The 23617-nt window shown below is 39.7% G+C and overlaps 1 protein-coding gene across 1 annotated transcript; it reads right to left on the bottom strand.

Annotated features, from left to right (window-relative positions):
• Nucleotides 1–1102: 1102 nt before the first annotated feature.
• On the bottom strand, nt 1103–22930 carry egln2 (egl-9 family hypoxia-inducible factor 2). The gene is made up of 6 exons (XM_088345212.1): nt 22627–22930; nt 19659–21023; nt 8999–9118; nt 7726–7862; nt 1665–1732; nt 1103–1560 (listed from the first exon to the last, which is right to left on the bottom strand). Exons 2-6 carry the CDS (start codon nt 20799–20801, stop codon nt 1508–1510), a joined length of 1521 nt encoding a protein of 506 aa, XP_088201338.1. The 5' UTR covers nt 20802–21023; nt 22627–22930; the 3' UTR covers nt 1103–1507.
• Nucleotides 22931–23617: the final 687 nt, after the last annotated feature.

Genomic DNA, 23617 nt, shown 5'->3' with positions numbered 1-23617 from the left:
GTCTACTGTTCAATTAACACAATTGAACAAAAAAAAACTCATGTTTTAAGTCGAGGTTGTTGTTCTTGATGCATGAAAAAAATAGAAAAATGTGTTTAGGAATATGAACACAATATATTCCTCTTTGTTACATTGCAGAATTCACCTATTAGCTGGTTTATTTGCATTTTCTTTGGTCACATATATCGTTCAGACAAATGTACTATTTTTGTTTTTTTCCTTCCCCAGCAAAACATCCACAAATTTAACCTAAAACAATTTAAAAAAATACACAAACACATGAGTTTAAATTCTACACATTATTTCGAGATTCACAAATCGTAAAGCATGGAAAACCTAAAATCCAAGAAATGAGAATACTAAGAAGCCATTGGCCTCCTAAAAACTACAGATGGTTTCATGAATTTGAAAAAAAATGAAAAATCTTTAACAGGTCTTACAGTTTCCCCCCGTTTTAGGTGCACTTATGTTCAGAATAAAACAAGGTGAAACCTGCAATGTAATCAGCTTATTTTAAAAAAAATGGTTTTAGGTCTGTAAAACATTAAATTATTTTCTCACATTTAAACTAAGGTTTTAAATCTGTACAGGTATGGTTAAAAAAAAGTAAGGCTGTGAATCATGTACAGCAATATACTGAGGGCACATTGTTTTTAAAATTTCTAATTGAAATTTATCTTTGTACTACTCATATAATTGCTTGTATAGTTTAAATATTCTTGCAAAACGAACCTTGTCAAAATGCAAAAATAAAATAGAAAGTTTTCATAGCATATGGACAATTATGGAATTATCTGCACATACTTTAAAAAAAGATATGTAGCTTGTTGTATTTTAATTCTCTTAGAATGTGGTTGACATCGACATTTTGTACATTCTTTTTACGTCAGAGAAAATACGAGGTACAGGTCGACACACACGCACGCAGTTATATGAGACCCTGTTTGAGACTATGAAGTGTAGTCCGATCACATCACTTCTAAATGTAGAGTAAAAAGTTTTTTCTCACGAGCCATCAGGGGAGAACAATACAAATGTGCATGTCGTCTTCAGGACGATTCCGTTTACGTTGATGGTGTTGACTAAGTAAAGAAGTACCATCTTCGGTCAAGTAGTCAATACTCTTTAATGGCTATTTCACATCATGCAGGAAGTCATCGCAGGGTCAAAATGACCTGGTGGGGATGAGGATGCCCCTTGTGTCTCTGGAATTATAATCATCTTATTTGACAATGAGGAGAATGGATTTGTCCGTGAATGATAAGGGAAAGTCTTTTTTAATTCCAGTTAATCATCCCTTATTGAGGATCCATCGCGATGTGTGTAGAGCAGGAAGGTTTGGTTTTCCTGAGGGGAAGGCCGCCTGCTGACCTTTAGCAGGGCGGCGCGGTCTGTTCCGCACAATCGGGCGACACTTTAACTGCCGTCACTCCTTTTATGGCATCCATTAAGAGCTCAGAAAGGCACACGGTGCTTTCATGCTCGCTCGCCGGTGATTTGCGGGGATTCATGTCCTGCTGTTCTGACTGACGGGCACTTGAACACCTTTCTGTCCCGTTGCTATGGACACAGGTAGCAGACAAAGCAGACATTAGTCACTAAATGAGCGGGGTGTTTTTTTTTTTAATAGAGAATTAACAAGAAAGACTAGTTGGTCAGCTCACCTAGCCTGTATTTCTCTTTTGCTTCTGCTCGCTCTTTGGCATCAAAGTACCAGACTGTGATGGCGTAGCTGCAAGAAAAACGTTTTTTTATCATTGACATTTTTCACACCACTTATGGTTAAAGGAACAGGGTCTGTCAATTGAAGAGAAATGTCTTTATTGTCATTGATAACAACATTGTTTGCAACCAGATAAGATAAGGCGTTCAAAGAGAAACACATAATAAAGGCTATAATGAAAAAAAAGATAAACACTTAAACGCTGCAACTAACAATTATTTTAACAATTAATTAGACTTTTTTTTAATTGATCAGTGAATCCTTTTTTTTTTTCAAACACATTTTAAATTTCCTCCTCTTTATTCAAATAGTGAAGATTTGGACTGAAAATACTGCAGTAAGTAACAGAATATTCTATAAAATAAAACACAAAACAATTAAAGTGTTTGTTATATAACTTAACAATAAACAAAGATGCATACATATGTATGCTATACACCTGCGAGTATGTAAGATACGCTTCTCCTACCATCTTATCCAAAGCCCATATTAAATTTGGACTTGTCATATAAAACAAAAACCAAGAGAGCAGTACTTTTAGTATTTAATTTAATGAGTAGCAAAAATTTGTATCTACAAAAAATATCAAAAATGTAAACCCATTTTTCAAACTTCTGTATTTAAATGTGTTTTTTGGGGTTAATTATTAAATATTATCAAATCAAATGTATTTGTAAAGCACTTTTTAAGCAAAAGAATTGCCACTCAAAAGTGCTGTATAAATACATTTAGCATACAACAAACAAGTCAAGTCAAGTCAAGTCATTTATTTTTGTATAGCCCTAAATCACGAAGAGTCTCAAAGGGCTTCACAGATTGTTACACTATATTACACAGACTATTTTCAACCGACAAGAGGAGTAGGTTATTCGTATGCAATGGAGTAGAGGTGAGTTTTAAGTTTAGATTTAAACATTTCCACTGAGGTTGCAGATCGTATCTCAGGGGGAAGAGCATTCCACAGCACCGGTGCCCGGATGGAGAACGCTCTCGAACCAGCAGAAGACTTCTTTGCTCTCGGGATCACCAGAAGACCGGCACTCTCAGATCGTAGGCTTCGGACCGGGACATAGTGGCAAATCAGATCTGAAAGATAAGAGGGAGCAAGTCCATGTATGATTTTGTACAGTACTAAGAGAACTTTGAAGTCACATCTTTGGCTTACTGGGAGCCAATGCAGGTTAGCCAAAATCGGTGTTATGTGATCGTACTTTTTTGTCCTAGTTAAAAGCCTCGCTGCGGCATTTTGTACTAGCTGAAGAGACTTGATTCTGGACTTCGGGAGACCGGAAAGTAGTGCATTGCAGTAGTCGAGACGGGAGGTAACAAATGCATGAATTATTGTTTCCGCATCAGACTGAGACAGTATTGAACGGATTTTAGCAATGTTGCGAAGATGGAAGAAGGCAGTTCTAGTAATTTGCTTTACATGCATCTCAAATGATAGATCAGGGTCAAATATGACACCTAAATTTTTAACTGAGTCACTCTGTGTGATGTGACATTTGTCAAGGTTCACAGCAGTTTTTGAGAAGAAGTCACGGCATTTAGAAGGACCAATGACTAACATTTCGGTCTTTTCAGGGTTAAGACGCAAGAAATTGAGTGACATCCACTCTTTTATCTCAGTGAGACAGGCCTCCAAATTTCCACAGTTTAGTGTGGAAGATTCCTCCAACGGAAGATATAATTGAGTGTCGTCTGCGTAGCAGTGGAAGCTGATATTGTACTTGCGGATAATATCACCTAATGGAAGCATGTAAATGTTGAAAAGTAGGGGGCCGAGCACTGAACCCTGCGGAACACCGCAGGTAACATTAAAGGGCTCAGATGTCGTTTCACCATATTTCACACAGTGCGTCCTATCTGAGAGGTAGGATCTGAACCACGAGAGGACGGTTCCTGAGAGACCAATCCAATTTTCCAACCGTTCTAGTAGGATATTGTGGCGCACTGTGTCAAAAGCAGCACTAAGATCCAGCAGCAGCAAAAGTGATGAAGCGCCAGAATCCATTGACATTAGGAGATCATTTGTTACCTTGATCAGCGCTGTCTCAGTGGAGTGGTTAGCCCTGAATCCTGATTGCATGGATTCAAAAAGGTTGTTCTCAGATATGAAAGCATTCAGCTGCTGTGCCACTACTCTTTCGAGTACTTTAGAGAGGAAAAGTAGGTTTGACACAGGTCTGTAATTACTTAAGATTTCTGGATCAAGGTTGGGTCGTTTCAGTGTGGGTTTAATAACGGCGGACTTAAAAGCTGCTGGAACTACACCTGAGGAGAGTGATGTATTTATAATATTTAGAACTGAAGGCCCAATGACGCTAAAAAGACTTTTAATAAGTGAACCTGGGAGCGGGTCGAACTGGCAAGTTGTCGGTTTGGCCGCAGTCACCACTTGTTTGAGATCATCAAGTGACAGTTCACTAAAACCGGCCATTTTCCCTGGGCAGCCACCCTGTCGTGCATCTGTAAGTTTCAGTTCTTTAATACGAGTGGTACTAATAGTATCTTTAGCAATTTCTTCCTGTATGCATTGAATCTTTTTAGTGAAGAAGACCATTAAGTCCTGAGCAGAGTGTGTCGAACTATCAGCGATAGTCTGTTGCCTTGTAAGCGATGCTACAGTGTCAAAAAGGGCTTTGGGGTTGTTCTTTTGAGACGCAATCACCTTCGAAAGGTAGGCCGATTTTGCAGAGGCAAGGGCCGCTTTATACTTTAACAAGCTATCACACCAGGTTTGATGGAAAACCTCAAGCTTGGTAGCGCGCCATTTTCTCTCCCATTTCCTGCATTCTTTTTTAAGGGTTCTAGTTTCATCAGTAAACCAAGGTGTGCGTCTTTTAGGACGTGATTTTAGTTTTAAGGGCGCTATGGTATCCATCACACTAGTCAGGGTGGTATTGAACTCATTCGTGAGTGAGTCAATCGAGCCAGTGTATTTAGGAAAGGACGCAACTGCTTCAGGAAGGAGTTCAAGGAGCTCAGAAACTGTGCCAGTGCTTATATTGCGTCCGCTAAATCCTTCAGCTTTTTTAACACTACATTTAGTTAGCACCTCAAATGTCACTAAATAATGATCGGAGATAACGGTAGTACACGGTAGCACCATAATGTTTGAGGTTAAAACTCCTCGAGTCAGAATCAAGTCTAGCGTGTTCCCATTTTTATGGGTTGGCAAATCAACCAGTTGAGTAAAACCAAATCCATCAAGTAAAGAACTAAACGCAATAGTGAGTGAACTGTGTGGGTCATTCATATGAATATTAAAGTCTCCCATAATTATAATTTTGTCTGCATAGGTTACTAGTCCAGACAAAAGTTCAGCGAATTCGTCTAAGAAAGTTGTGTATGGCCCAGGAGCACGATAGATAGTTATTACATCAATTGACAATTGAGGGGACCGCGTCACAAGAGCCTCAAACGTTTTGTAATTATTAGCGGTCCGTGGATTAAATTTGAGCGATTTTTCGGAGATTAGCGCAACACCACCACCCCTTTTCAGCGTGCGTGCTGTATGACTACTCTGGTAGTCTGGGGGAGAAGCATAATTAAGCGCTAAGTTCTCATCCGGGCGTAACCACGTTTCACAAAGACCCATACAATTCAGTTTATAATCACGAATAATATTATCTACAAGTAAAGCTTTAGGGGCGAGGGATCTAACATTCAAAAGACCAAATTTTAGCTTTGCTGAATCATTTGACTTAGCTGAACTCTTTGTAGTCTTTGTCGAGATCTTCAAAAGCTCCCGGCGTTGTGGCCGTTCGTGAGCGCCGAGTTTAAAGCGTCGGTTGTCCGGCGAGGAATGAATGATGGAATTAGTTACATCCTCGCGTCCAACCTCGTGTCCATCTTGCTGCTTAGACTTCACACGCTTCACACATCTACCTGCACGGCAGCCGCGTTTCCTTTCCGAACGCCGCCTCCGGCGTCGCCGCTTATTAAGAGGGATGGATGTCCACAACGAAGCCGGGTCTCTTTGAAGTTCGCTCGGTATATCATGAGCGGTATAAAAAGTGCCCGAAAAGTCGAAATTTAGACGCTCACCCAACCGAATAAGTTCGTCCCTACTGTAAGTGGTTTTAGCCACACATGTGTCCAAAAGTGAAAGCAAAAAAGACAAGAGAACAGCAATAAATAGAAGGTTAGCTGGAGAGCTACGAGCCGCAAGCATGTGTCCATGCGCAGTCGCCATTTTGTAAACAAACACAGTAAAATCCCCACATGGAATAAAAGTAAAGTATTATTCACTAAATATTATAAGTTAAACAGATCAAAAATAAAAATAATCAATTAAAAGCTACATTAAAGTCTGTTCGTACAGTTCGATGGAGGTTTCGATTTCCTAGTTATTGTTTTAATAACCAGTGGAACTATGTGATCAAGTCCTAATTTTTGGATTTATTTTTTTACATGATCATTTGTAAAATTGAAAATTTTGACCAAATCCAAAATGCCTCAGCACTTGAGTGTCGTCAGCCCTTGTTTACATGAAATGAAAAAGTGCAACTACTGAGGTATATACTGAATATGGGTCCCACCAGTTGAGAGACACGACGATACATAATACACACTGCCCTTTCAAAAATGGGTTTTCCGCTACATGTTATCACACTATTTTTTACGATCAGGGTTGTGAGGGTTACTTTCAAAATGTTATCTGATACAGTTACTAATAACATGTTAGAAAATGTAACATAATACGAAAATTATAATATTAAAGTAATGTACATTTGGATTACCCCAATACCATATATGCTAATAAAAGACAAAATACACTAAATGTAACTAAAATAACAAAATGTTGTTTAAGATAAATGAACAATGTAACCGTGAAAAAGAAATAGAGGAAACCAAGATCAGGTAGTTGTAGTTTTTGGTCAAACAAAAAAGTGCTCACAATTTAACCACGTAGTATAGTAGTATAGTATAGTGTGAATTTCCCTACGGGGATGAATAAAGTATCTATCCATCTATCTATTGAGCAAAAATCAAACGTTCTCTTTCACATAGCGGATATGATATGCTTCTTTTAATTCACATTATAAGCACATAAAAAAAAATCATTATTGTTCTAAACACACAGAGTGTTGAATTTTTTAATTTCCAACATACTTTGAGACTTTGTGTCATCCCTCCCTGACTTTCTAGTGCCTGTAATTGAAATTATAATGGACATAATTAATCTATAAGTGCATTACGTATATGTAAATGTAAGACAAATGTGAATGAGTGCATGGGCGAATTAATGGATGCTTGGTTTCTTGCGCATCGGGGCGTGTGAGTGTGGAATGGAGATGGCAGAGAGAGAAAAGCGTGACCGGACATGGCGAGTGTAAACAGAGCTATTGCAAACGAGGAAAAGAATAAAAAAGTTAAATGTAATGCACACCGGACTTCAATATTGCCTCCTGAAATAAAATTGTAATCCTGCAAAGTTATCCTTATTTTTTTTTACCAAATAAGCCTGTAATTTGATTACGTCTTTTTATGTCACCGTAACAGAATGCAACTAAAATTGTTTGTATTATTATTATTATTACATGTATTCCGTTACTCCCCAAGCCTGTTTACAATACACTATTTAAATTGCGCTAATATTTTAAAAGAAATTGCACTTTTTATCTAGGCCAGTCTCAAAGCATTATCTTGTAAACATTTTTTCCCATTTATCCGGACATTCTTTTGTCTTATTCTCATCTTTTTGGTCTGTATCATGTTTTATCCTATTGAAAACAATGTTCACGCTGACAGTAAAGGCAATTGTATTCCATTTAATTCTATTCTAAAACTTCCACTACTCATACATAACTTATTACACAATGTCTCCTCACTCCTGCGGGGTTACTTTGTTTATTCCTGTCTCTTATGTGTGTACCTCCCCAGCATGAGCCCTGCATCAGGAAACACACTTCCTGTTTCTGATCCCACCTCACCCCGAGCTAAGAAAGAGGACAGCCATGTGAACTAAAAGGTAAATGTTGTGGTGCGAAGCTCACCGAGTGGCATAGGCCGGTTTGACCTCGTGTGGGTTACGGCGGTCCGACCAGAAGATGAGCAGTCGATCGAACGTGGGTTCGATGTTTGCCACTACGTTTTTCCCTTCGGGGAAAATCTGTAGCAGGCCTCCTTGCGTCTAAAAAGAAAAAAATAATTCTGTTGGTGTTCATTCTAACCCTGAAAGACAAAGCTTTGTAAATTACACCGCTTTTATTTTCCCATTGTCTTTGGGTGCTATTGTTCAGAATCACAGCGATTCTGGATGGACCACGTATGGAAACCCCGCCCACAGCTGTAGAACTTTTATAAGCTACAATACTTTGGCTAAGGAACAACACCCGAAAATAAAGAAGATGTAGTATTGATGGGAGTGTGGGCAGCGCATATACTATCCTAGTGGGATAATCCCATTTATTATTGTGTATGTCAGCAGACACTAGCAAGGACGCTCTTGCGTTCTACAGCGCACACTGTCAGCCCAGTCCCCACGTTTCGTGACCTAATATACCTTCGTGACTGTCACGTTACTGCGCATTATGGAATAACGTGAATGAATCAGTGAGAGCAGGTGGGAGTTTTTGCTAGCTTCCTTTTTTGTAACAATGGATAAACTCTACGTAGGTGGTTCAAAAACACCGTCAGATTCGGTCCCCAGCTCAGATATCGTCAGTGGAACAATAGAAGGAGGAAAGGCGTCTATATCGGAGAACAGTGTTGCCTAAGCAACATTAAAATCAAGCAACTGGAATCTCTGCGTCAATTAAAAATATTGACTTTTCAGTGCAACAACAAATTAACTACAAAAATACACTGTACAGTTTGAAAAAAAAAAGCTAACCGTGAAACACATTGTCCCTGCCAAACATTGGAAACATGGATCAAAATATTTACAAATCTAAAAAAAAGGATCAAAACAAAACAAAACAAAAAAAACCCAATTCTAACCTTTAAAAAGCGTGTGCAAGTGAGACAGCTGTCTATTTTTTTTTTTTAAATTAAGCCGGTTGTAAGCTGTTGCTGGATGTGCTGTTGGTTATGTTTAACGTGCATTAGTGCTGTGAGAACGTTTTTTTGGGGGTAATAAAAGTTGTGCCCCCCCCCCCCCCCCTAATGGATTTGATATTTATCCATCCATCTTTTTATTTATTTAGATTTTGCCATGTATTTTTTAAAAATTACTAATAATTGATGACACCCCAAAACTGTCAAATATAGCCTGGTATAATGATGTGTAAACAAAGCTTGTATTGGGGGTTGTCTTGATTTTCATACCTTAACATCCCAGTTCTTGTTGAGATAGTAGATACAAGTGATGCATCGCCCGTCGCCATTCGGGTTATCCACATGGCGGACGTATCCTGCACCTTTCCCTGGGTAACAAGCGACCATGGCCTACAACAAAGAAAACCGGATGATTCAAGGCGGTTGGTCAGCACCATTACATATTACAAAAGAAATGAACAATGTGGCCTTGTGCCAAGAAATGTTCTACTGTAATATAATCTGGAAATTGTTTGGAATACCAACAACAATTAAGGGTTTCCATTCCGGTTCCCACAGTGCCAAACGCACTTAAATATGTGGAAGTTCAGCAGGTGGTCAATGCTATGATCTTGCACATTAAAATCCATTAGTGAAACAATGGTCTCACGCGGGTATTTCCCCCAATTGACGCCTGTGTGTCCAGGCCGGTTGGGCGGCTCTGGAGGCCGCTCTCGCCAGGGGAGCGAGGAGCTGCATGATTGCTCTCGAAAAAGTGCGCATTCCAATATAAAAATGCCTTCAATGGCCTTTAAATGGAGGAAAAATGAAGAGCGGGCGCCAGGAGTCCAGGCTGCAGAAACAAGATCATGTTTCTGAGATTCCTGAACCTGACTAAACGGGCATCAACGACTTGGGATCGTTTTACTGGCTGGCAGCAGAAAGAGATACTGAATGATGATCAATTGAACTGGTGATACGAAACGATACACTGCAAAAATTTCTGGGTAAGGGGAAAGGGATTCGGAGAAGTTCATTTTTACTGGCGCTACCTTAGGTCGTATAATGCTTCACACTGCTGGCAATTTTTTTGTACGGATAAGCGGGTATCAGTGCAGGATAAGCCAGCAACAAATAATTATTTTAATACGGATTTTTTTTTTGTCGATTACTGTAAATGTCAGACAACAGAGCACACCAAATTAAAGGCAGCATGCTCAGATTTGAGAACAATATTCAATTTTGTCTTCGTACAAGCCTCACCAAAATTTTTGCCACAGGCGTAAAAAGCCATAGAAATAAACTAATTCCCGTCCATTTCTTATAAGTCTAGCGCACACTTGGCGCCAACTGAATGGGGAATTTGGCTTAGACGCCTTTGGCTGCAGAATGCTAACGGCTCTGTGCCCTCGCACATCTGACACCTGGGTCGTATTCAATTCTGCCCCGGGTTGTTTACGTCACGTATTGGATCATGTGACCATTACAGATGGCTATTACAAAGGCGAGCAAATATTTAGAATTGCACCCAAAAAATGCGAATGAGGGCTGCGTAAAATGTTAGCCCAATATTTCAGATCAGATTCAGATTCAGATCTACTTTATTGTCATTCTAGTACACGTGTATACAGAACGAAATGTCGATGCATCTGACCCCCGCAAGGCAACAGCGTCAGTAAAAATTCACACGAGGGCTGACCAATATAAATTTATTTTGGTAACAATGTCGGAAAAATTACTTTTATCATCAGGAAATCGGCTAATCACAGGGTAGCCCTTAGCAAGTCTAAGTAAGTTTGTAGCTGCCTAACCGCTATTTGCTCAAGCTAGCAGTCGGATAGTTAGCTAACTGTTACCTTGTGTTTTTGTCCAATAACTAGCCAACCTTTATCCAGTCATTGTTAAGTCGTCCAATTCAGCAGCTAGTTAAGAATTGGCAATTATTGGCATGCTAGTCTTGGTTGGCTTTTGGCTAGATTTATGTTTACCGCTAGTCAGTCTTTGTTTTTTCGATTTAGTAGCTGGTTAATAAAATACTAGACTTGTAGCTCAGGAGGTAGAGCGCTTGTCTTGGGATCAAGGGATCCCAGTTCGAATCCCGGCTCGTCCGTGTTACATGTCGAAGTGTCCTTGGGTAAGACACTGATCCCCTAATACCCCCAATAAGCAGGTTAGCGCCTTACATGGCTGCAAGGCCGCTATTGGGAAATGTGGAGCAGATTGTAAAGCGCTTTGGGAAGTCATTGACTTGAAAAGCGCTATATAAATGCAGATCATTTCATTTCATTTTTCATTTATATCAGATTCTTTGTCATGAAAACATATGGCAGTGATTAAAGTGCACGAGCAGTGGAGTTTATCCTTACATACTGCAATAAATTAGCCATAAATAATTTAATCTTAGGTGACCACGGTTCGATGGTTGGTCAAGGTTGCAGACACCTCACAACGTTGATTGATTACAAAACAGATTTCCATCACCTTTGTCAACTTATATTGCCCCTAGTGGAAACTCCGCATCATCACCTAAACGGCAGCCGTGCGTTATTCTGTGACTAACAGGTTCCGTGCGGTCGCGTTATCGATTTGCCCAGGCTGGCTTGACACCGATGTCGATGCTGCGCTACAACAAACGTTTCTACCCTGAGGAAATCAAAACAGATTTCTGGTGCAGCCTCCACCTGTCAGTGTCTTTCAATGACGCGGGACCTGAGGGCATCCTCCCCCTGTTTCTCAATCCGAGCTAAGTGTTTCTGAGTTTGTGCTGCTGCTAAGATGCCCTGGGATTTCAGAAATGTTCAAGTTCATTCAGCTATTTCTATGTTGTCCTCGTTAGTAACTGTCAAAGAAATTATTAGACAGTCTGCCTGTTCCTGAAGTTTTCACAATTCCTTCAGGAAGCTGTTACAACAGAAACTGGTGTACTGTGGCCCTTTTACATACAAGCTTCTCTAGGTAGGAGAAATTTGAGGTGTGAGATGTCTTCTTGCCCGACATACGAGACAAAATCCGAATGACGAAAATCTCCAGATGCTCACTGTTAGCCCAGGCTCCTCCCGGTTAGCAGGCATGTTTTCCGCTATACAGACCAGATACCAGTTTTATTGTGCTCTCTCGTGCTCCCTCACTCCACCACCAAACACCGTTAGCAACTGCCGACTTCCTCCATGACTACGGATCATAATACACTCGCATGTTATTTGAGTAGTTTCATCTTATTTATTTTTACAACAAAAGTCAATCATAAATTTTGACAACAAGAACAACCATTGTTTACTAATGTCGCCAGACATATTTTTCTAGCAGCACGAGGCACCTTACACGATTATAATCCCCGGTGTCCGTCACACATGCGTGATTTCACTTCTGTCTCGAGCGGTAACACACAGAAATGATGGAGTCAACATCAAATATGTCTATGTTTGGGAGCATTTAGCCTAGATATGGCAGTACCTCGGTGATACACGAATATTTAAAGACAATGTACATTGGACAGTTGAACGAAACTGAGTATGACTCATGCTGGTAAGATTCAGGTAACATTCACGCCAATATGGTTTTGATGACATGCATTGTACATTTCTATGCGTGCATATCGCTACAAAACAGAACTCGAGTCTTATGCCTTACTGTGCCGGACAAACTTACTTGAAATTAAGTGCATGCAAAGAACAAACGTCTATTGTTAAAAGTTTAAAAAGACAAATGTCAGATGTTTGAACCCTTTGATATCAAAATGTTGAGAATCGTTAATTACTTTTGTTACAAACTGCTAAGTCTGTAACTTAGCAGTTGCCTGCTGAATGTACTTCACAAAAATGCACATATATATTTTATTTAATTAATTATAATCCTATAACTAGACAATTATATTTTTGCGCCCACAAAGGCACACCGTGTTAGAAGCCGCACTCTCTGCAGAACTGAACTGGTAGCTTGATCCCAAGACGAATCCCAGCTCGTCCGTGTTACATGTCAAAGTGTCCTTGGGTAAGACACTGAACCCCTAATACCCCCAATAAGCAGGTTAGCGTCTTACATGGCTGCAATACAAGGCTGCTATTGGAAAATGTGGAGCACATTGTAAAGCGCTTTGGGAAGTCATTGACTTGAAAAGCGCTATATAAATGCAGATCATTTCATTTAAGTATTGATTCCAGAGTAAAACACACAGATAGAAAGTTGTGGGAATTTGTTTTTCAGCTTCCTCCAACTTGCAAACCTTTGCTTAATTTGTCGTCAATTCTCACTAGTTATGGGTCTTTGTGATTTTGTAGGAAATCCGATTTTTAACTGGCATGAGAAATTAACATGACCAGTGTCTTTAATGGTGTGTAATATTTGGTGCCTCCTAGTGGTTACTAAAACAAAATCATTGATTTGAATACTAGGTAAAAATACATTGATTATCATAACAATGTCATTTTTTTATAAATAAAAAAAAATCATAGGTCGAAAAATTTGTATTTGTTTTACACAATGGAATTCACACTGCCACAGTATTTTCCGGGAGGATGCCGTCACGCCGTGCACTTTGTCCCACTAGCCTATGTCCTGACCAGAAAACACAGTGCCATCTAGTGATAAAATATTACACATTGGGGCTTTTTAATACATTAAAATAAATGTAGGAATTGATTCAAAAAAAATTTCCTAGGCTGAAAGTGGCGGACAAAATATTTTCCCCGTTGCGACTTCTTAAACAAGTCCAGCTTTTCTCAAAAAGTCTATCAAGCAAATGGCTTTGACAGTGTATTTGCGACCAAATCATTTTAATTTCCTTCACCAGCCACTGTGGGTTGACAAAAACGCTGTTAAATCAACAATATACTGTATTTACTTGTGCAGCGCATTAACAGCGGACTGTTGGTGCCATTGTTTTTGTGAATTACCGCCCCCCGCCTTTGTGAAAGCGGTAATGTTTCTCCAGGCACACGTGAAAAATTCGAATTTTGATTGGCTAAAACAACAGCGATAGCACATCCAAGCTATGCTGCACACAAAACTTTGAAGGCGTCTGGGCAGATTCTGGAGCCTAGCAATAAGTAATCCTGAGATGTGATTGATTAAATGCTTAAGAATGAAAGCACACATCTGGAAAAGGCGCAAGCAGAAGAGAAGCAATGAAAGGAAGCTGACATACAATTTGAAATTACTGTACATAACAAGTATTGATGGACAATATAATTCCCATCAGGATTCAGATATTTTTTAGGCCAGCAGAGAAGGCCTTGCAGGCCCTTACGGCCAGCCACCGTGTTAATCACTTGGTCCCCTCGCCTAAAGCAGATGTTTTAGTGGTTGACGCAGCCTATTTTTATCCTAATAATAACATGACATTTTTATTTTAGAACAGCAACTCAAACTGGTAGCCCTGTGCGCTAATCAGTAACAAAAAAAGTCACTCTCTGCTTCAAGTAGGTGACCCTTGCACTAGCCAGTATGGATTCGAGACAGTTCTGTTATTACTGTAACAAAAATAGAGGAAATCAATGTGACGGACAAGATAAACAAGCAAACGCAAACAAACGTCACACAGCATGACACAGCATAAGGCGATCCTATCTATGTTCCTCGGCTCAAATCACATCTCTGCTGAGATCAGCGCCCTCAGTAAATTAAATTCTAATTGGAGCCAAGCAATGCGTGCCCTGACAGGCAGCACTATCCATGCCCGCCGCGTGCCAGCCACATGCTCGATTTCTGCTGGTTGCTCGGGCAGAAGATGAGTGATTATTATGACTGGCAGCTACATGATTGTGCGAGGAACTGATAAAGAGACCTCTAAGAAACAGTTCTGTTATCTAGTTTCCGACCACGCCTATAATCTCGTTCTAAAAAACATCTTCATACTTTTATGAGTCAATACTTAATGTGACTTAAACTCATTCAATACCAGGGGTTTCACTCAATTAGCCAGTGCCAGCCAATTTTTGCCATTTTGATTCATTTCAAAAGGCTTACAAAAAATAGTTCTGTAGCTATATAGGCATTGGGAACATCAAAAGCAAGCTTCAACACTCATCTTTCATTAGAAAAAAAGGATGTTTTGTTGACAATATCTGTGCATTATTTATTATTGCAACATCCATTGTTGTCATCCTGGGGGGATTACCACATGTGCGGTCTCTTCTCAAGGTTTCTTCATTTTCCTCAAATTGAGGTTTTGGAGTTTTTCCTTGTCCTCATGTAGGTTTTAGACCAGGGGATGGTGTAATAATAGTCTGTAATAATAGACTGTGGTTTGCAATAACCTGTGCAGCCCTTCGAGACTCTTTGTGATTAAGGGCTATACAAATAAAAATGACGACTTGACTACAGTTGAACATTGCCAAGTTTCTTAAAAATACTTGTTTCCAAGTAAACGGCTATTTGTGAAAGGAAAAATTTCAAGCAGAACCTTCACTTAGGTGCATTTTTGCATGTCTGAAACCTTCAATATCTAAACAATGCTCTCCATAAACGCGAAGAACCTTTTCTAGCAAAATATTTTTTGCAAGAACACTCAACTTTGCAATAATTTTTCAGTGTCCAATGGTTACGGTGAAGTGATCACATGATTTTAGTCACCATGGCAATCACGTTCCCTCAAGGTCCACAAAATGTCATCCTTCTCTGACCAGATGATGAGGATGGGACTTTTTCTTTAAAGGAACAAATTGTCGAAGCTTTGTTGGCCTTTTGTCTTTGCATTGTAATTCTCACCACATTGCTTCAGTACACTTACTTGCTGTGTGGGGCTGCCCACACACACTCATTCGACGGAAAAAGGACAAAAAATGATCACAGCCAGTCCTGTCGGCTAATGGTGATTTAACATACTAAAATCATTGCCAGAGGCTTAATACTTACTGATGAACAGCCCCAAACTGTTTATAACATTTTTTTAAACACAACAAGGAAAGGGTATGTTTACATTTTAGCACTAAGGGACAATGCTTCTGAAACGTATTTACTGTATATATTATGGCACTGAATGAGTTAATGAGCTTATTTTTTTTTAGGTAGGGGTTTATCATTAATCCTTAATTATCAAAAGTCCCATTACTCGTTACAGACAGGGGTGAAAACATTTAAAGTCAAGATCTGTCACTGCCATGTTATCACATTTAACTTTTGATTAATAACTCGGGGAACAGGCAGAGGATATTACATGAATTAGCATCAAACATGACTAATGGATGGCCCAGTCAGTTTTTTGTGTGCAAGTCTGTCAGATATTTCAGTGAACAAAGAGCAATGATGTGAGGAACTCTCTCCCTCTGTAATATCAAGGCTCGTTATTTTGAAAAACCCATTTAAGTTAATGAATTAGAAAGAAATGGATCAGTAATAATAGTGTACAGTATATCTCACAGCACTCATATCAAGTTACAAGGAAACTGACCATGCCTAATTAGCAAATTCCTTAAGTCAATTGTCCAGGACCAGAAGGATTCTTGATGTTTGAGGACAAAGTGAATTCTTAGTTCATTTAGGGAGATATCTGCCTGTTTATTAAACATTCAAACTCCTTAGTCAAGTACTTTAACCGTTTTATTAACCCCCCCTAATTGTTTTATTCAGCCAACCAGCGGAAAGCGTTTTTGGTTATGGATGTGTAAAACAATTTCATTGAAAATGTAGAGCTAAAAAAATACAACCTAAATATGAAAAATGTAATTAAAAAGGACATTAATAGGAGCTGACCTACTTACAGTGGAAATTAGAATGAATATTCCAAAAGATAAACGGATTGATTGATGAGATATATATATCTCAATATATATCAATATATATCAATCAATCATTTATTTGTATAGCACTTCCCAGGCAAATAATTGCAAAGTATTTGATAAAAACATTTGATATACAATAACAAAATAACATTTCCACCTTACTTCTCACCCAACAACCCAAAACACCAATTATACAGACGCATGATAACGTTTTTTGACAAGTTTGACAAGACTGGACAGGGTTTTTCCAATATTTTATTTTTGTTAAATATTTTACTGTAACCGTCTGTGTTTTTGACGTTCCAAGTTGTTGAATGGGGAAAAGGGGGGAGGGAACTTTATTTTCTCATTCCACCCAGAATATTTTGATACAGACTGAAAAGTGCAATACATTTTAATTTGATGCTTCCTTTTAAAATTATCGTCCGATCTGACATAACCATTTCATAACCGATACCTCAGGCCTTTAGTGTCTAATCATTCTTCCCCCTCCATCTTTTCAGAATGAAATATCATGTTGGTTGTGGTAGCAGCAAGTTGTGTAACAGCCGTAACTCTTGTTATTACCAGCTTCAGCCGGAATGGTGGCACTGCTGAGCACCAAAAGGGCATCTGAGGACGAGCTGCCGCAGCAGACGCTTTTGGAATGGCACAGATTCTGCTGTACTATCACAAGATGACTGCAAAACCACATCAATGACCCAAATCAACATTGCACCACCACGGACGACTCATAAAAGTTTGAGCTTGAACAGTACGGCGCACTGCCGCAGCTGATCTTTCTGGTAATCTTTCAGCATATTCAGAGCTTGTCTCTGTATGGGCTTGTTACCAAGGAAACCCTTCGGAAAAAAAACTCTCCTTACTACAATTGAGCTAATATGATGACGTAGCAGGGAAATGTGCTAGAAATAAGTCTGAAGCAATCGGTTGGGATGGAGGAACTTTAAAAAGAAATGACACAAAATATTGAATATAACAGATAAGTACCCAGTGACCTTCTGTCCAGCTGCACAGCATCTAAATCCTCCTCTAATTTTTGCCGCAGTCTTCCGCAGTCTATTAGTAAGGACATGGTGGAAACCTGGCAATAAACCAAAGTAATTGAGAAACTTCAATATCTCATGCTCTTTCTTGCATTCATTTTCTACACTTCTCTCCGATTGCACCTGACAGCAGCATGAAACTGGGGAAGCAAAGGTCGTAGACAAGAGAGCGGCACTATCCAAACATCGCCTTGGTCTTATGTAAATGAGGAGACGGGGGGCAAGGGCTAGACCAGGGGTGGGCACACCCGGCCCTCGCATGTCCTACATGTGATTCCAATCACCAGAAGCATTATCAAGCTTCTGTACAGCTTGCTAACAAGCTGATAATTTATTTGTATCATCTGAGTTGGACAAGAGAAACCTCCAAAAACATGTAGGGCATGCGGCCCTAGAGGAATGGAATTGCCCACCCCTGGGCTAGATAGATGCCACGACTTGTCCAACACACGTGGTGACTCAGATTGTTTGAAATGAGTAATATCCTCCCAAAACTCACTTTTCAGATAAAACCGGTTCTAGCTCTGCAAATGGATAGCGACCAATACCCTCTGGGCTATCATCTAGTCAAAATGAAAGGTGACAGGTTTAACAAGCATAGTTCATTTCCAGAGGTAGCGACAGCATTTAGGAAAATAAAATACAGTCAGAAATGAGAGTTGTGTAGGAGACCCTAAAGACAGAATTTATGCTTTAATGGTACCCTTGAGGGAAATTATTGGAGTGAAATGGGACAGCGAGATGTGCTAGAGTACAAAAAGTAGAAATATTCCAGTCAGTCATTACAATAGAGAAGATAATGGAAGATACTTATTTCTTATTTTACATTATAATTATTTATTTTTTTGTAAACTAATAAAACATTTGCAGATAATGTTTTTACCACTGTATTTTTTTTCAAGTTACTTTTATATATAATCCTGAAAACACATTTTGAAAAATGATCTGTTATGGCAGATGGTCGAAATTGTTGGATTAAAAACTAAATGTAAATACTTTTTAAACATCTTTTTTTTCTAAAATTTTTGGAAATCGCAGCAATATAACATTCAAGAACAAAAATAGGAAAACTAATATTAAAAAGAAGCAAAAGCCAAGTCATCTGATACCGATGGAAAGTTTTATTTCCCAATATAAATAATCATTTTTGAGAAAAATTCAATAGAACAGGTCTTATTTTAGTTAAGGAAAAAAATAGATAAACTGTTTTTGCAAAAAAAAAAAAGGAATCCTTATTAATCAGATTACTTTTCCAACATTAAGGGTCAGTTTCCTTCTTTTGCTAGACAAAAATACATGAAAAATAACAACAATTCGTTAAATCCAGCGAACGGGGGAATGATTTTTTTTCATTGCAAGAATGTAAATTTACTTCAACACTTGGAACTACTGTATTTTTTCAGACTGTAAGGCGCACCTAAAAACCCAAAATTGGACGTAAATTTGAAAGTGTGCCTTATAATCCAGTGCGCCTTGTAGACTGGAAAATATGGTAGAAAAAGTTGGAAATTCATGGTTAAAATTAAATGATACTGCATACAGTAACCATTTATGAATTAATCCGTTCATTTTGGTGGTGAATCCAGATGTCATAAGGTAAATGTATGTTCTACACAATTAAATATTGTATTTACATGTATTTCTTTTTTCATGTAACCCAAGCTCTTACTGAGGTCTAAATTCCATTCGCCATAGTCCATTGCTCCTTATATATAAAAAGATATATCACAAAATACTATTTTTAGAGGGGTGCACCTGATAATCTGGTGACCTTTATAGCGTGTAAAATATGGTTCATTCAGTATGGTAAGAGACGAGAATTTTTGGGGGAAAATTGGTTATGATTGTTCAGCAGACTTTTTTTAATGCATCATCACCCAAATTATATTAATAGAGCCTTGAAAAGCATAAGATAAAAGCATTTGTTACTAAAGGTGCAGTGTCATGTTGGTGTTTTAAAAGGAAAGGAAGCATACAGGTAAGGCTACCTCTATTGCCACAGACAGCTAGGGGGTGATTTTTCCGGCCATACAGCTTCCTGGTGCCACCATGATAAGGGTATGGTTTGGACAGGCCTAACTATAGGCATAAGGCCAAGGTTTGGAAGAAGAAACGGTACACTGAGCAATCTCAACTTAACCTTGGGCATGGATGTCAATTTGCAAAACTCCAGATATAAACTCTCACCTTAGTTCGTCCGTTGATGACACAATCCCCAAGCTGTCCATTAGCAGCGCTGTACATGATGGCCTTGTCAATGAACGACATCAGAGTCCCGATGTTCCCGCATCCAGACTCGTGTCCTTCAACCCAGGCAATCTGGTCTCCGCGGATTCTCGGAGAGGGAATACCCCTCTGGCTCACCAGCTGCCCGCCTCGGAATTTATCATTCTGATTTAGGACTTCCACTTCCTCCAAGACCTGTTCGCCCAGTACAGAGCCCAAAAAATTGTCCTTGACGCATATGCCGTAGTACTTCATGCAGGGTACGATGTACTGAAGTGCAACACGCTCGGCTGACCAGACAGACACCTCTGACGGTGGAGGTGTGGGGATTTCATTGGCCTCTACGGGAGAGGTCCGACTGCAGTCATATGGAGGTCCAAGACAGGCGGGCTGATATATATTGCGCTGGTCGATTGGAGCTAATGGAACCGAGGGGCTGATTGGTGCTACGCACGGGTTCGTCATGAGCCGGTCATCGTAGTAACTCTTACCATAATCAACAGTCATTCTGGAACCCATAAAATTATGAGCAATACTTCCATCCGCCAGTCTCCTTCGCTTTAAGTCAGATTCCGAGGTAAAAACTGCAGGCTCCTCAAGCCCTGTTGACGCTGTAAGAGACAAAGAACCAAAGTCCCGGTTTTCTCCGCCTCTCCTCTTCTGTCGAGCTCTCAGGTCATTATTGATCTTCTTTATCATAGAAAGGTCCGCATTCTGTAACAGGCAAGCTCTGCTGGTCAAGGGGGACACGGGGGCAGCTGGGTTTGGTCCTTGGGCCAAAACGTCTGCAGGGGTTCCTTCCACAGACAAAGATTCTACGCCTCCTTCGTAAAGCGGCATGCCGGTTCTGGTATGTTGGGTCGGCGTTGCGAGACCAAGAGGGTCGCTTTGTGAGGCAAGACCCAGCAGAAATTCATCAGCGCTTGGACTACCCACCAAAATCTCACACAGCCCGTTGATCCCCATATCAGTCGGGTGCGTGTAGGCAATCTCCACCGGTGCGGGGGCGAGCTGCTGGCCGCCGATCCTCCTTTCCTTTTCCACTACTGATTTGCAGGAGGTTGAGCTGGGTTTTAAGAGGCCGGCGCCTCCCAGAGTCTCCATTTCATCACGTCATGTGCTGGATGCGCACGTAGCCCACGTCCGCCCTTCATCATTCAACTGAGCCGCTAGGTCGTCTGACGGAGAGGAGAGCTAATGCAACCACTTTCATGTCCCAGCCTTGTTTTTCTTGCTTTCATGGCAACCTTCCTCCACTAATCTGAATGCGACCAAACTGTGGATCGGCTAGTGTTATTTGCCGGAACATTGTGAAGTTTTGTGTATCTGTGGAGAGTAAATTGAGACATTTTAGAGATGTTTATAGCATGGCATTGATAATTTCTTATAGTGAGAAGTAATAATTGAGTAAAAGTTAAAGGTAATATTTTTTTATTAAATATTGCTCTTAAAGGGACGGAGTGTATTATTTGACCGGTAGGCGTCACTCTACTGTTTAGTGCAGTCTCAAACTTGCGACCTGTGGGATAATTGAGGCCAGCAGGATGGCTGTTAGAGGCCAGCGCCTTAGCATGAAGGTTTATTGTAAGTGCTGACCCTCCCTCGTAACTATTCATTTTAAACAGATGGTTTTATTATTTCCATATCAATTCTTAACAATTTAAGATCTTTTTTTGAATAGGACATTTTAAAAAATATATATTTGAGAAGATAAGGCAGCACGGCGGCGCAGTGGTTAGCGCTTGTGCGGCACAGTTCATGTCGTGGAAACCTGTCGTGGGTTCAAATCCAGTTCCAGACTTCCTGTGCGGAGTTTGTATGTTCTCCCCGTGCTTGCGTGGGATTCCTCCGGGCACTCTGGTTTCCTCCCACGTTCCAAAAACATGCATTTCAGGTGAATTGGCCGGTCCAAATTGTCCCTAGGTGTGAATGAGCGAATGAGTTGTCTGTCCCTGTGTGCCCTGCGATTGGCTGGCAACCAGTTCAGGGTGTCCCCTGCCCACTGCCTGGAGATGGCTGGGATGAGCAATTGCAATTATGCCAGCTCCCTTTTGGTGAGGCTAACATCATGAAAAAAATGCTAAAGTCTCGACAGGAGTATTTAAAAAAAAATGCTTATTTGTATTATAGATTAACTATAATAATATTGATTACCATTTAGAATAACTATTGGGTCATTTTCAATAAATGTTTTTTTCCCCATTAAGACACAAAATAAGACCCTAAATCCCTTTAAATGGACAATGAATATTATACAGTGTAATATATTTGACCACAAGATCTAACTGTATTGTGCAACCAAAAATGAGTGCTATAAGAACAAGGAAGACTACAAACTACTGAGACTCGTAAGTGGCCAAATCGCACCATTTTTCTACATTTGTTCCAGCTTTTTGCAAGGTTATTTTTTCCAGTCAGCTCCCTCTAGGTAAGGTTCTAGTTATGTGAAAAAAAGGGAATTTCTCTACTTGCAAGTGTTTTCTAAACATGCATGTGTATGATAGAATAGATTGTGTATTTTTGCTTATTATTTAAATCAATATCGGTTGTTGTTTTATTACCACTAGGAGGCACATATAAATGAATACATATTGTCACTTTACAGCTAAATGCACATGAAACCAAAGACTAATTAGATAAAACATGCTTTACATAACCTTTATATAATGTCTTTTTGGCTGTCAAAATGTATTTTATTTGCATTACATTCCATTTTTTTGATTAGTTGCAATCCAAAACTGGAATGACGTGGTCAAATGTTTAATTTTAAAAACTTTTCTTACCAAACTATCCGTTTTCAGCAAATATGTTGCAATGTTGTGGATGTGTCAAGATGTTTAGTCAATTTAAAAAAAATCACATTTAAAAATTGAAACTAAAAGGTGAAGTGTAGGCAAAAGGTAAAACAGCCCTGACGCGCTTGACTTACTTGAGCCCACAGCAATGCAAATCCACTCCTGCGCGTACGTGACAGGCTGTGTGTACGCATGTTATTTCCGGAATGGTCTACTCCAATCCACGCACCCTTTCTGGTTCCTTCCCTCCCACGTACATTCAAAACACGAGCACGCACGCGAACTCGCGAGGCAATGAAAAGAAATATACGAGTCGAGTGACTCGAAGCACGTGGAGAAAAACTGGGAAGCTCCTCATGGAGGTTCCTCTCTCGCGTACGTGTTTTTCGGCGAGTGGACCTAATGTGGTCTTCCCTCTCCAGCGCTCTCTGTTTTATTCCCTCCCCCAACTCTCACGTACGCTCTCGTGGCGCGACGCGCGTGGGCCATGTGACCACGAGCTACTATCGCTAACTACAGATAAGGTTAAATCAGTTAACGTAACCGTTACTTTTTTAGAATCCAAAATCTCATTTTGAATGTCAATCCCCTGAAATCAAGATTGTTCATAAAATTTATTTTAAATGCTATACCTTTTTAAAAGTTAACCGCAGAAAAATTCCATATGACCAACCAATCAGAAGATGGTAAACTGTGACGTCAGCCGAAAGACGATGTTCAAATCAGGGTGGGCGATACCTTGAGTTTTTTTATCGAGCCTTTATAGGGTAGTATCGATCGCTACCGGCTACTGACACCCTGCTTGGAAATCCTCTTTAAATTAAAAACTATTATCTTATAAAAACTAATACCCCGTCTGAAAATAAAATGAGCTGAAGGCATTATTTATAAATTACATTTGGATTATTTTAATATAAATGTTTGTTCTGAAATGTAATTTAAAAACTCCTACTCCTGGAATACATGTCCACCCAATTGAGAACCGTTGGGTTAGAGGTATCCATATAGAGGGCTCCGCGCTTTGTGCTAAAAATAGTAACGCGGCTTCGTGCCGCCATCTTGGAAGTCTGTCGATTACAAGCGGTGATAGCGAGAGGAGCAAATATTTACTCAGTTTGTCTATTT

The sequence above is a fragment of the Urocampus carinirostris genome, chromosome 10 (assembly GCF_059441175.1).
Source record: "Urocampus carinirostris isolate Australia breed hairy pipefish chromosome 10, RoL_Ucar_1.0, whole genome shotgun sequence".
Lineage (NCBI taxonomy): Eukaryota > Metazoa > Chordata > Actinopteri > Syngnathiformes > Syngnathidae > Urocampus > Urocampus carinirostris.
The sequence above is the reverse complement of the archived record's forward strand: the minus strand, read 5'-3'. Positions and strand labels throughout refer to the sequence as shown.